Source organism: Perca flavescens, chromosome 2 (assembly GCF_004354835.1).
Source record: "Perca flavescens isolate YP-PL-M2 chromosome 2, PFLA_1.0, whole genome shotgun sequence".
Taxonomy (NCBI): domain Eukaryota; kingdom Metazoa; phylum Chordata; class Actinopteri; order Perciformes; family Percidae; genus Perca; species Perca flavescens.
In genome coordinates this window covers 38664948-38679782 of record NC_041332.1, presented here as the reverse complement: position 1 = coordinate 38679782, position 14835 = coordinate 38664948, and the positions used below count along the sequence as shown (strand labels likewise).

Genomic DNA, 14835 nt, shown 5'->3' with positions numbered 1-14835 from the left:
TTTTCATGTCGAGGCTTTCGTCGCTGTTTGTCACACTGACTGAAACTGCTGTACTTGCGCTGTTGTTTATTTGGTTGCCATGACTTTGCTAGTGATGATGTCCTGTCACTGTTCCAGCTGCTTACCCTCAAAGGGGAGAGAGAACCGATGACTGTTTGCTCTTGGAGATGCTTGTTGAGATGCTAAAGCACAGACTTCTATTATCGTGGTAAGCTAGTTTGATTTTGCAGTAGACATACTGTACAGAGTTTTAGTTTTAATTACGTTTGAACTGATTCCAAACTTTGGACACTTTCTGTTTTCTCCAGCCTGTCTCTGGTCGTGTCGCAAAAGTGGATCTGTACCGTTAGCGCCTCGCTATTTACGCTCTGGCATGTTTCGCCAGCATAGACGTCGCCAGCAGCAGACTGTGCCGCGTCTGTGCTACCGTAATAATGCTCCGCGTGGAAACACCGTCTGTCAGCGATACAACGTTGGTAACATTGATTTAACGAAGCTTCGAGGCAAGTCATTTAGCATCGAGGATTTTTTGTAATCGAATTATTCGAGTTATTTGAGGAATCATTTCAGCCCTAATTGTGTGTTCCTCCCTTTCCTGTTTGAACATGAGAATGCCCTTGTGCACAATGCTGAATCCATAAAGAAATGTTTTTTTTGGTTTGGTGGGAAAAATTCCACTGGCCATCCCAGAGTCCTGACTTCAACCCCATCCAACACGTTGGGATGAACTGAAATCCCGACTGCGAGCCAGACCTTATAACTTAGACCTCACTAATGCTCTTGTGGCTGAATGGGAGCCAATCTCTGCAGCCAGGTTCCAAAATCTGAAGGAAAGCCTGAAACCACAAGAGCAGATGCTGCTGTAGCAGCAAACCGATGTTGCCATCACAAGCTGTCAAAAATGGTTGCTGTGTTCAGCTGTTCATAGACTTTTGGCCATGTATGTGATGTGTTAGATAAAACATTACTAATAGTTTTCAGAATATATACCTCTTTTTAGGGCTGGGCGATAAAACGATAACGATATGTATCGCAATAGAAACATAATCAATATCAATAGAAAATGCGGTCGATAAAACGTTTGATAACTTGTTTTTCTTCATCAGAAGAAACCAGAGGTTGTGAATCAAGTTTGGTTGCATGAACAAAGGCCCTCACTCTCTGGCAACCTAGCAACGTGGGGAGTGACACTCTAACAGCCAATCATGTAACAGTATCAAGTTTGGTTGCGCCACATCGCTGTCTCGTGTTCTTCAATAACAGAACCGGCATGGAGTGGAAAGTGAGTGCCGCAGCGAGCGAGGAAATCGTTGATAAAACAGGAAAAGTCAGTATCGCAGTTTTGGGGATTTTATAAGTCTGACCGTAGTCAGACCAATGTCGTCAGACCAACACTGGTAATACCATAAACTTGTTTTACCACTTTAGCCGCTCACACTTTCGAGCACAGCCGTATTCGCCATCAACGTCCAACAACATCTGCAGCTGCAACACGGCACAAGCAGCAGACCACCATGGAGAGGTACTCTGCATCAGCGCCTTACTAAACGCTACAAAGAAATAACGGAGGCAGACATGCTGAGCACTGTCCAGAAGCCAGGTTACCAACCTAGCACTAAACCTGCAGAAAATAGTTCCTTCTCAGGTTTCTTATATTTAGCTAACACTTTGCACTATTTTATGACACTTTATTAAGCACTTCTTACTTATTCTTTAATTTTGCACCTTAATGTTAAGAGATAATTGTTAAGTGTTCATTGTGATTTTAGACCTGTTTACATTTGAATTATTTGAGTGTTTTCCATGGTTGTGTTGACATTTCTGCTTTTACAACTGAGGGGATTATAATCAGAGCAGGGTTAAGTTTAAAATAAAAATGTTTAAATTTAATATATTTTTCTCCTGGTCCTTATTTTAAATAGGTAATAAAAAATATCAATAATTATCGATATCGACCGATATGAAAAACTTATATCGTGATACAGTTTTCAACCATATCGCCCAGCCCTACCTCTTTTATTGCATCGCCTTTGCTGTCTCTTTTTCCTTTTGCTTTTCCCTCACACAGTCGCTACGCTAAATTCTGTCTCCCTTCTTGCTCGACCAATCACTCACTGATCGCAGCTGCCATTTTAATTCTTTGTCCTTTTTTTCCACGAACATCTGATCACATGTTGGAGTTTTATGGAGCTAAATCGGGGCCAAATGTTTTGTTCATTTGAAAAAAATATATATAGTTGAAAAAATAAAGCTTGAAATTGAAAATTTAAGTTTTGGTCAAAACTTGGAAAAAATAAAACCATGTATTCAAACTTAAAATAAGTGTACCAATTTTTCTTTCAGTTTGAATAAAATATAGATTAAATTCTGGAATTATTTTGAATAAATTATAAATTTTCATTTTTCACTTTAATATTTGTTTTCAGTTCCACATTTCATGTTTTCAGATTCAAAACTTATTTTTTTTACGCCTTCAAATCTTTTTTTTTTGGTTTCAAATCTTTTTTTTTCTGTTTTCAGATCTGTTTTTCACTTTCAGATCATTTTTTTTCGGTTTCAGACTTTTGGCCCTGATTTTGCGTGGGGGGCGTGGCTTCAACTCAGAGGGGCGTGGTATTATGAGTGACAGCCTAACAACGAAGGCAGAAGACTCCTCTGTCATGTTGACTTCAGGAAATGGTGTTACTGTGAGAACTATGACTGAATGCTTTCTATCCACTATATACATGTGATGTTTACTTAATAAACTGATGCAAGTGACAAAGTTCCATTTAAAAAATTGTATTGGACAACACATGGTACCAATTACACTATAAGAGCAATAAACTGATTGTGCAGTTCGGCAGGAACAATGACTTCTCCCACTTCCATGTATGACATTAAATGTAGCACCACAGTATTCACTCGGCAGTCAGCATAGCGTCCGCTCCGCCAAGGCAACCTGCTGGCGCAGCCCACAGGTAAGACGTGAAAGATATTAGCCTTTTTGAATAGATACTTTGGGACATTATCCCATGGCATTTTTTTTGTCATTAACACATAAAGGGAAAATAGGTGGACAGCTGGAAATGAAGCATCGCTAGCACAAAAGTTAGCATTAACTAACGTTAGCTTCACACTAGCTGGTGTTTTTACACCAATTTTAGTGTCCAGCTCAAGTTTTTTGACTTTAACGTGTAGTGGTCTTTGTTAACCTCTGTTTGTCAGAATGACCATAACTCGACAGTGGCTGCCTGCAGCCGTACAGCCTTATAAATGTAAAACATTATAGATAACTAACATTGCTAGTGTTACCTTTTCATGGTTAGTTTAAACAACATAACTTGTCCTGGTCCGCTTTGTTAATCAATCAATCAATCAAAGCTTTTATTACGGACACACACGGTCCAGAAAACAGACAGTAAGACATACAAATACAAAAAGACAAGTTAGTGTATTCCGATACTTAAGTTAGGCTTGTGGTAGAAGCCTTCAAAGTTTGCCCACTTGGCATATTTTGTAAGGCATAACTGTCATGCTGTTACATGTAACGTTATAGTGTAAAACGTAATTTATCAGGCCAGAGCATTAATGTAAAGTCATATTTGTCTACTCTATAAAAGGAGACCTTCTTCACTGCAGCCAGTGTCAAGTTATGGTCATTCTGACAAACCGAGGTTAACAAAGACCAATACACGTTAAAGTAAAAAAACTTGAGCTGGACACTGAAATTAGTGTAAAAACACCAGCTAGTGTGAAGCTAACGTTAGTTAATGCTAACTTTAGTGCTAGCGATGCTTGATTGCCAGCTTTGTCCAGCTGTCCACCTATTTTCCTTTTATGTGTTAATCACAAAAAAAAATGCCACTGAGGGATAACGTCGCAAAGTATCTATTCAAAAATGCTAATATCTTTCACATGTCCTACCTGTGGGCTGGTGCCAGTGAATACTGTGGTGCTATAAGTCATACATGGAAGTGGGAGAAGTCATTGTTCCTGCTGAACTGCACAATCTGGCACAGTTTATTGCTCTTATAATGTAATTGGTACCATTTGTTGTCCAAAACATTTTTTAAATGGAACTTTGTCACTGGCATCAGTTTAAGTAAAAATCACATGTATATAGTGGATAGAAAGCATTCAGTCATAGTTCTCACAGTAACACCATTTCCTGAAGTCAACGTGACAGAGGAGTCTTCTGCCTTCTTTGATAGGCTGTCACCATAATGCCACGCCCCTCTGAGTTGAAGCCACGCCCCCACGCCAAATCAGGGCCAAAAGTCTCAAACCGAAAAAGAATATCTGAAAGTGAAAAACAGATCTGAAACCGAAAAAAAAAAATTTGAAGCCGTAAAAAAAAAAGATTTGAAGCCGTAAAAAAATAACTTTTGAATCTGAAAACATGAAATGTGGAACTGAAAACAAATATAAAAGTGAAAAATGAAAATTTATAATTTATTCAAAATAATTCCAGAATTGAATCTATATTTTATTCAAACTGAAAGAAAAATTGGTACACTTATTTTTAGTTCAAATACATGGTTTTATTTTTTCCAAGTTTTGACCAAAACTTTAATTTTCAATTTCAAGCTTTATTTTTTCAACTATATATATTTTTTTTGAATGAACAAAACATTTGGCCCCGATTTAGCTCCATAGAGTTTGGCAAAGCATATCATAACTGGAATCCCTCTTTGTAGAAAAAAAAATCCATTTTTATTTAGTTGTTTGCTTTTTGTCTCTGAGTCCATTGGAGTCGATGAAAGTGCTTTAGTCATAATTGTAGTCTCTTTTTTATTTTCCAATGAAATTCCTTCCATAGATTACCAATGATGACCTTTATCACATTTAGTTCTAGCTCCCTTTGTCCATAACAAAAAAAGTGTTATCTGACATGTTGACATCCTGTAAATGTGTGAAATGGGATTCCTAGTTGTCAAATGTTTTTCAATTACCATAACAAAGTACTGTTTAATACCTGTCGGGTCTTTTCCATCCTTATCCAACTCTATATGGCTTTGGATGTAGTGCCTTATTTGAAGATATCAAAACAGATCCTTCAAGGGTAGTGCAAACTGGTTTTGCTATTCGGAATTTTTTTTAATTTACTGCCTTCAAAGAGCTGGCTGATCGTACTCAGGCCATAACGTTCCCACCGTTTGAATCCACTGTCCCACATTGATGGGAGGAAGTCTATATTGCCAGCAACTTGCATAGCTTGTGATAAAGAACGGGCTCATACGTGCAAAGTGTCTGATTCATATATTCTTTATTTTAAGTTTATTCCAGAATTTCTCATTCAGGAAAGGTAGGATTGACAAACCAATCCCCTGTACTAAATTTTGTTCTGTTTGGACCCAACCTGTCTCTTGGTAATTATAGATCCATAGCGTCACAGCAGTAAGCTGAGTTGCCCAATAATATGGTTTCAGATTCGGGAGAGGGAGACCTTCCCTGTCCAACACTTTTAGTCTTTCTCGAGGTCTTTTATTTTGCCAAACAAACTTGGATATAAGTTTATCTAACAGGGTAAGTAGACATGGACACCCATACAGGCAAGTACTGAAATAAATACAAAAGCCTAGGCAGCACATTTATTTTCACTGCTTCTATTCTACAAAGTAGGGAAATTGGGAGAACATCCCATCTTGTTAAGTCTGCTTTTATATGTTATAACAATTTGTTGTAGTTTGATTTAAATAGTTGTGTGGGGCTAGGTGTGAGTGTATCTAAATCGCTCCTGAGTGTCGAAAGAATGTCGTGGAAGTTTCCTTTGCAGCAGGGGGAAGAGTTTTCAGAGTTTAGTAAATTGAAACAAATAAGACAGACTGAGACTAAAACCAAATTGGGTTTTTGTATTTTATTAAAAAAGATATATTTGCAAATATAGGATCAACATGATTTCACAAAAGGCCGCAGCCCAGTGTGGAGTCAGTTTCTCAAATGAGTGAACAAGAACACTAGGCTTATATGCATCTTCAGAGTGACAGCACACACGCACTTGGATTATTATGACGCTACAATTTTGACAGGCAATCTGATACACATGAAGACAATCAGAGAAATACAAGAGACATCTCGGAGTCATCTCACCTCCTCCTCCCTGTACGACTTTCACCCCCCAGTTACATCTTAACTGGCATGGGAAAACTAGAGAGTTTTAGGGTGACCTTGTACCTTTATCGGTTCAGGCTAACAGTGTAATAATAATAATAATGTTCCAGACTGGATGTCTCACAAAGTTAGAATCAAAATCTGCATGTGGGAAATGAGATAAACTCTTTCAGCATTTGTGAGAGAAGTAAAGTACGAATTAAACATAAAAATATAAGGAATTGTGCTTAAATGTAATTTTCCCATTACAAGAACACCATGTCATTCAATTGTGAGGGCCGTGTTCCAGATAGCATCATTGCCTCAGATTTCCCCTCAGCAACTTTGAAAACTAGAGATGCACCGATTGACTGGCCGGTGACCGGAATTGGACGATTTTCACGTGCCCGGCCATGACCGGCGACCGGCAGGTCAGTCTGACATATGCTGATTTTATGCCGGTCAAATACACTCGCGCGCCGCATGATTAACATCGCGCAAGATTAGCGCACCGCTGCTCAATCAGCTGTTTATGAAATGTTATAAAGTAATTTCTGCTCTACTGATCTCAGCCGCTCTCTCTCCCCTCTGAGGCTGAATAAGTGGAACATGAAAACCGCGGGTCCTGTGAAATATGACAGCTCCAGTTTATTGGAAAATAGCGTTGGGCACACTGACTTTGATGAATTTACTGTTGATCAGACCCCAGATGAGACAAGAAGCTAACATTAGCGAACGCTGCGGTGACTGTCCCTCTGCATCTGACGTCCGGCTGCAAGTAAATGAAAAAAAAAAAGAAGCTGTATTCCTCCGACACGCTGTATTAACGTTACTGTTTAAAACGCTTTCCAGGTTAGTGGGGTTGCATACCACTCAAAACCTACATTAAAAACATAGTAATCTTCCCCCAGCGTTTAGTTTGTTGTTACTGTGTGTAAAGTGAGTGGTGACGTTTATGTTTTCAAGTAACGGCCTGCGTGTGTGTTTTGAGAAATATCTTTTATACTGCAACGCTATATTTATTATATTAAGTTGGATATTGGATGTGAAAAGAAGGAAACGGTTGCTGTAAAGTGGTTAGAAAAAATTGAATCGTATTCGGCTAAAATCGGTATCGGCTGGCCTAACTCAAAGAAAATCGGAAATCGGAATCGGCTTAGAAAGTTGTAATCGGTGCATCTCTATTGAAAACCTAGTCTTTTAATAACGATTTGAATGAAGAAGTGTTAATGTTTCTTTTGCTCTTAGCCAGAATTATGTTAAGGAAAACAGTTTTTTTTGTCATGTTGAAATTGGCACTTCCTCTGCTCTGTACCAAATTGTACCCAACTGAACTGAAAACCGTGACCGCAAAACCATGATAAGAACCCAACACCGGTGTCAACCGCCAAAATCCTGGGATGTTCCTGTACCAAGTTAGAAATGGGTCATCAATATTTTATACTTCACTCTGCGTGGGAAAGGAAAACACTAGACACATTTGGATAAGCTGATGGATGGAGACTGTAAGCCCTGCAGAGAGAGCTGTGGCTCGGCACTATAACCTGAAGTGGATTATAAAATCAATCCGAGGTGTGGACTGTGTAGGTGCTCCATGGTTGATTGCATTACTTTGTCGCTTGTTTAAATAGCTTCAAATGTACTGCTTTGAGCATGAGTGTATGTGTGTGTTATTATGTGCCTGGCTGTATGTATGTTTGTCATGTCAGTCTTCTTTTTTTATTTGATTTGGTTATGATTTTACTAGGTTGGTGGTAATTTGGTTATCCGTTGTGTACAGGGGTCTTCAACGTTTTTTAAGCCAAGGACCCCTTAACTGAAAGAGAGACGGAGCAGGAACCCCCTACTACATATTGTATAACATGAAGTTGCATATTAAACTGGGCCAACAATAACCGTCTTGGTTCAACTATAGAGAGTTGCTGGATTGTTTGTAAATGAAATCCACCTTTTTTTGGACCAAATTCATTTTTGACTCAATTTCGGCGTGGTGAACATTATTCTACCATTACCTTATTATGGTTGAAATACAGAATTATTCACTTTCAGTGAACTAAAACACCCTGACCCCAGTAATGTTTCTACTGTTCCCGATTCTATAAAAAGATTGACAGCAGGCCACGAAAGAAGTAGGAGCCCATGTGACGTCCTGACTACGTTAATGGTTGATTATTAATAGTGGCCTTGTTTCTGATGACAGAAGCTCAGCGAGCATGTTAAGACTTGTCAGTCACAGAAGCTAATAATTGTGCCTTAGTGCGAGCGGCCATACTCGCCCTACTCAGGGCCAAAGATCCTGTGTGTGTGTGTGTGTGAGTGTGTGGAAATATGACCTCATTCTGCCAGCTCCACCACAAGGGTTTCAGCTGAGCTGAGGTAGAATTCTTTTAATTGATATTGATTTTTTTCTTCCTCTGCAATGTACGTTGATAATGATTGAAAGAACACTGAATTGTGAACAGTCTCCCTGTTAAGACATGCTGGTATGCTCTCACTGATAATATTCACTATGAATGTCTCAGGGGTTCAAAACAAACTAATCTGAAATAATGGTCGTAAAAAAAGGTTAGAGAACCAAATCTTTTGTCCTGGGATGCAGTGGGACTGTGGATGTAGCAGGAAGTCTCTTTGGTCATCTAGTGCAGAGTGAACCCTGGAGGCCTGTTATAGTATACTGCAACCCAAAAGAGCAGAGGTTTGTTGTAGCAGGGCTCGACAGTAACGGTTGCCCGGTTGCCCGGTTGCCCTTGGCAACCAGATTGAGTCAATTGGCAACCATTTCATGGTCTTTGCCCCCTTTGGCATCCACCTGTTCATATTTGTGTTTTTTTTTAATATATAAAAACAAATCCAAACTTACAAAACTGGAAAATGTATTTCAAAAGAAGTCAATATTTTATTTGGTTGTCCTCGTAAGGTTTAAACACATTTCAGCTGTTGTGCGACTGCTTTCCACACACATGCATTTGCCGTGCAAAGATATAGGCAAGGCAACGTTTCTGTTCACGTTAAAAGCCCGGTATCACAGCAGGTAACGTTAGCCTACCGTTAGCTACAGTAGTAACTGGATTAAACACGGTTAAAATGCTGACAACTTAGCGGTGTAAAAGTGTGACTGTATTTCCCTGTAGAGGATTCCAAAGCGGGACGAACAGTCTGCTGCTAAAGCTATGAGCTCAAAGACTCAAACTAGCACTGTGTTCACTGCTGTTGTCGGAAAAACAAAACAGACAGGTCTAAATGTTGCGTTTTCTTAAAACTGGTGAACCTCGTGGGGCATTTAAAGTTATTGTAAAATACCCTTTTCTCCTCTTTTATTTTTCTTTTAACAGCAATTTACTGGTGAAAGAAGTACTTATTGTCATAAAGTTATTGTTATTACATTTTCAATAATCATAAAACTGATCCGAACCGTGAGTTTTGTGATCCAGTGCACCTCTACTTTAGAGGGATGGGAAATTATATTGCAAGCCATTCTGTCATTGTTTCATTATTAAATGTGTGATATGGTTACATAAGAAATTAATTGCTCCAAATATAGGCAGTTTAAAACATGGCAACCGTATCGTCAATTTCGGCAACCAAAAGCTGATGCTTGGTTGCCAAGCCGGCAACCACTTTAAAAAGTTAGCGTTGAGCCCTGTGTAGGATTCATTCTTTTCTGTGTGGAAGTAGTCACATAATTTAGAAAAAACACAATCACAAGCAGCAGTGACTTGAAGCTATTTCTAAATAAATATAGTGGAAATATGTAATTTAAACGGGGGAATGAAAACTTGAGGAGAACAGCATATAGATTTTAGTATGGAAAAATTGAGGGTAGGGAATATTTTTTCATTTATTTAGATCGATATTTTTTATTTTTGTTAATTGTTTTTACCAAAGCTTGACATAAATATTTTCACTTCATATGGCACCTCCGACGGTGACTACATCATATTCGTTTCCAGCACAACAGAGCAAAAGCAGAAAAATCGGCACCCGTGTATTGTTAAAGAATCAAATTGGGACAAAATCTTATTGTCCCAGCCCTAGAAAAAATATAGGAGATGTTTAAAAACAATCGCGAGCCAGAAGCAGGCAGCACATTCCGGCCATTCGCAGCACTTCACTGGCCGTTGTAAACCCGGTGAAATATAAACTACTCAAATAACAAGGAGTAGCCTACACTGTCTATCTATTCAATTCAATTCAATGTTATTTATAGTGTCAATCATAACTGAAGTTATCTCAGAAAACTTTAACAGATAGAGTAGGTTTAGACTCCATAATTTAAAGAGACCCAATAGTTCCCCCTAAGAGCAAGAATTTGGTTTGACAGTGGGAGGAAAAACTTCCTTGAACATGCAGAAACCTCGGACAGAACCAGGCTCTTGGTGGGCGGCCATCTGCCGCTGCTGGTTGGGACACAGAGACACTGATACACAGATAATATCTGCGCTATCTAATGAAAATGAAAATAGCACAATGGCACAATGGCAGTGGAACTTCACCTTTCAGTTTGCGGCAGAGTAATTAACGTCAGAGAGCAGAGAAGAAATAAACAGTAAAGTTGTCATGCAGTAGTAAATGTACAGTGTAGGTTTAAATGCTGCAGCTCCTCAATACCAACATTTGAGGCTGTGATTCAGTTGCAAACTGTGACTCTTAAACATCTGCCCTCTTTGCATTAATGTTAATTATTAATGTCATCGAGTGACCAACAATTATGAGGTAACTTCCTACTCCAATTGTTTTTGTTGTGTGCCTCCAGTAAAGTGCATTGTCCTCTAGGACTACAACTACCATTGTACACTAATTGGGGATTCCAGAGGCATATTCATGGTATCCACCTCGCTCACAGATGCCACCTGGTGGTTGTTGGAGTTGTTCAAATAAAATTAAAATGCACAGGGCCATTACTGATTCTGGGGCAGAGTGGCAAAAGAAAATGAGAGACAACTGATATTACTTAATGAATGTCTACAGTGTAACCGTATTGAGAGTGTGTAATCCTGTTTTTAGAATATATATTGTATTAATGTCCTGTCTTTCTGACCATGGTCCTGTCTGTGTGTCTGTCTCAGGTGGTTTATTCCCCAGGGGTGCAGATCAGGAATACAGTGCATTCAGAGTTGGCATGTTTCAGTTTGGGATGGCAGATTTCAGACTTACTCCACACATAGATAACCTGGAGGTGGCCAACAGCTTTGCTGTCACTAACTGCTGTAAGTATCGCTTTTCATATCTTTTTTCTGAATACAGTTTGATAAACAGATATCATTATTGTAGCAGTTAATTCCTTTATGCTTTTATGTTTCTGAGACATTACATGTATACAGAACAGAGCCCGACAAGTGTACTGTGTTTTTGAGGCTGCTATCAATATCCATATTTGAGCTGATGTTATTGTATATTTTCTTTTATGTTTTTGTTTTGTCTGTCCTTCCATATATATAATAAATCTCTTCCAACGCCTTAATGGAATTTCTTCAAATTTAGCACAATCATCCACTTGGACTCACAGATGAACTGATAACAATTTCTTGGTTATTCCACGTACAGTCATGAAGATTGTTTTCACCCCCTTGTGCCCTTCACAGGCCTCTCTTACGTCCACAGTAACTGTATATAACTGCTGCGAGACCTGTCTTCAGTCAGTGTTGGTGGAGTAGGGGGCGTGGGGGCGTGGGGGGAGAGGGGAGTTACTTCCAAATTGTAATTGGTATGTAACAATCTGCTAGCCTGACAAGCCAGCTGCCACTAGGGTGCGTCTAGATTTCTAGGCAATCTGCAGTAGCCTCGTGAGACCGTCCTGATCTCGCGAGCTCCAGTTTTCCACTCGCAGATCAGTCTGGCATCTTGAGGCATAGAAAATTTGGAGCCGTTAGCCAAACAACCGGGCCAATCAGCGTTGGTTTTGAGGTGGGTTAGGTGGTGATAGACCGATGGTTTATCCAATCAGCTAACCAGTATTATCAGCCAGCGGTAGCCCTAATTCTGTTAGCCGCTCGCTAATGCTTTTTTTCTCTTAGATCCTTCTTTTGGAATATGGTCCGGGAACCTGAAATGGTGCCTTTTATTCCTAAATTCTCGTTACACAAATGGCAAATATCCTTTACCAACATGTTGCTTGCATGCTGAGCTTACGAGCTATGCTTTGCCTGCAGCAGCAGGGGCGGGCTTGTGGTTGTATTTTCATACGCTTCGTGGATCTGATTGGTTGATTTGGCCCGTCTATCACTAACATAGGTGATAGACAGATGGTTCATCCAATCAAATAACCAGTATTCCGCCCCTTCCCAAAAGTTCTCCAACGGAAAGTTCCCAGATGGATATGCCGAGCAAATGCGAAGCAATCCATCTGGCGGAGTCAGGTTAAATCTGCAGCTGCTGTCGGAAAAATAACACAAACAATGCGTTCAATGAAACTGGTAAACTACAGCCTCGTGGTGCATTTGAAGTTATTGTAAATGTCCTTTTCCCATCTGGTGGTTGTTTTTGTCGTTCAACAGCAATTTACTAGTGAAATAAGTTATTGTTATTGTTATAGATTATTATCAAATCATTTAATTTTGACCATATGGCCTTAGCAATAAACAAGCCCTTCTTTAATGTCACCGACTGTTGTTTAGTACCCTTCTTTTTTCTTTTCTTTTTTTACTTTCTTAAAAAGTATCGGTTCAGGCACCGTTAATTATGTATGCGATTAATTTCGATTAATTAATCACAGAGTATGTAATTAATTAGATTACAGTTTTTTAATCGATTGACAGCCCTAATTACAATATTAATGTCTCTGAATTGTAATGCGTTACACTAGTTCTGCATTACTTTTGAGTTACTTTCACCAAAATAACACCGGAAGTTTGATTTGGAAGCTAGCTTGTGAATTTCACCACCGGATCAATAAAGTCTCCTCTTTATCCACTTTAATACATCATACATTATTCATAATATTTTGTATAATTAATATGAATATACAAAGTAACTAAAGCTATAAAAAAATATAAGTAAGACTAAGCAAGTAGGAGAAAATTAAAATACTCAATTAAAAGTACCTTACATTGTATTGAAGTACGGCACTGTTGTAAAATGTTGTTTATAGCACTTGAATAAGAAATTCATGTTGTAGTTTAAAACACTCCAAAGGAAATGGTCAATTATAGTGTGATTAAAACTCACTATTTACATTATTTACAGTACTTAATTTACAGCTGATATGTGAAACACAACCTTATTTAACAGTAATTTAGTTTTACTGCAAACGCTAACAGGAAGTGCTTTTATTTTGAGGTAGTCTACACGGAAGTTGTCTGTTGTGTACTCTTGCTAGCTTACTAAAGTGTGACGAATGTGAGACGCTAGATACAAAACATGTCCATCAAGCTTAAGTTTGTAAAACTGCAACATATTGAACAGTAAATGGTCACATTTGGTCGTCATTAAAGCCATTCCACTACAGGCATAGTTACTCTCCACGGCTGATAAAATGCAATGATATTACGTGTATCAGCCTCAACATTAATTCCCGACATGTTTATATCTGTCAGCAGCTCGGACACACTGCACAGAAACAGGACAGCTCACTTCAACGCAGCGTAATATCTCCTGAAAATAATGTCCATCTCGCAAATGTATCCGTCTCTGCAGTCATCTCAACCACCAAATACAGCAACAGGAAATAACACTTTTTTTCCTGTGGAGAAATGTTTCGCGGCGTTGGTGACTTCTTAAAAAAACAATACACCCACTAAATGTTGCGTTAAAATGCGTTGTAACTTGCGTTACTGAGATTGTAACGAGTATAATATTACCAAAATTTTAGTATAATATATATATATTATAGAAATTTTAATTAGTAATGCGTTATATTACTGTGTTACTGCAAAAAGGAATACATTACTGTAATTGTGTTACTTTTGTAACCTGTTACTCCCAACACTGCTGATGGATTTGGCTGTAAGGTCGCTGCGCTCCCGTCATCTCTAATAGAAAGTCAGGACGGTGAGACCGAAAACACGCATAAGTCACTCACTATTTTAGCCAACGTCGAGGCTAGGAGGAGCCCAGAGTACCTGGAGTAAATCCTATTGTGGTGCCAGAGAACGCAACAGGTTTCTGTTACCTGACTCCCTTCAAAAACGCTTTACCAAGGCATGTGCAAAAACGATCTCTCTCCATAGCCTTTGTGGCAGGATGAAATGGCTGCGACATACGTTTTAACTGTAGACCAAGCCAAATCATTATCCACCCACGTGAAAGTAGGTTGAGACGCAGAGGACACAACATGGGTCTTTCTCAACACACCAATGCTAAAAAGCGGACCATCTGTAGTAGAGGGAGCTCTTGCACCCTACATAATACATACTACGGCAGAGCCTGCACTTGCTCCCAACGGGGAGGAGGGAGAGCCGAGGCTATCTTGGTGGTTTGCCCCGCTCCCATCGCTGTCATCTTCCACCCAAAGAGCCAAGAAGGCGTCCGCCTTCCACTTCAGTTCCTCAGACGGTAGGCGGGCACAGAACTGGCAGGCAGCCTGTGGAGTGAGTGCTAGCCCGGTGTGGACGGGGCCGAGGCAAGCTTCGCAGCTTGGGTGAAGGTCTGACGGCAGGATGTAGCCGATTTTGAAATTAAAAAGCCATTGAATTTCTAGCACTGAATATTTAAGTGAAGGAGTTCAAATACCTTGGGGTTTTGTTCACGAGTGAGGGGACAATGGAGCGGGAGATTGGTCGGAGAATCGCCGCAGCGGGTGCGGTATTACATTCAATTTATCGCACC

At 39.4% G+C, this 14835-nt stretch overlaps 1 protein-coding gene across 5 annotated transcripts in view; it reads left to right on the top strand.

The window, feature by feature from the left end:
* LOC114564267 (glutamate receptor 2) overlaps positions 1-14835 on the top strand; it is a 100439-nt gene that overhangs the window by 10158 nt on the left and 75446 nt on the right. For all 5 annotated transcript variants that reach the window (XR_003693733.1, XR_003693734.1, XM_028591521.1 and 2 more), the window contains exon 2: positions 11139-11279. Coding sequence is in view for 3 of the 5 variants with exons in the window: in XM_028591521.1 (XP_028447322.1) it covers positions 11139-11279 (141 nt within the window). In the remaining 2 variants the exon portion in view is untranslated. The remainder of the gene's footprint in view (positions 1-11138; positions 11280-14835) is intronic.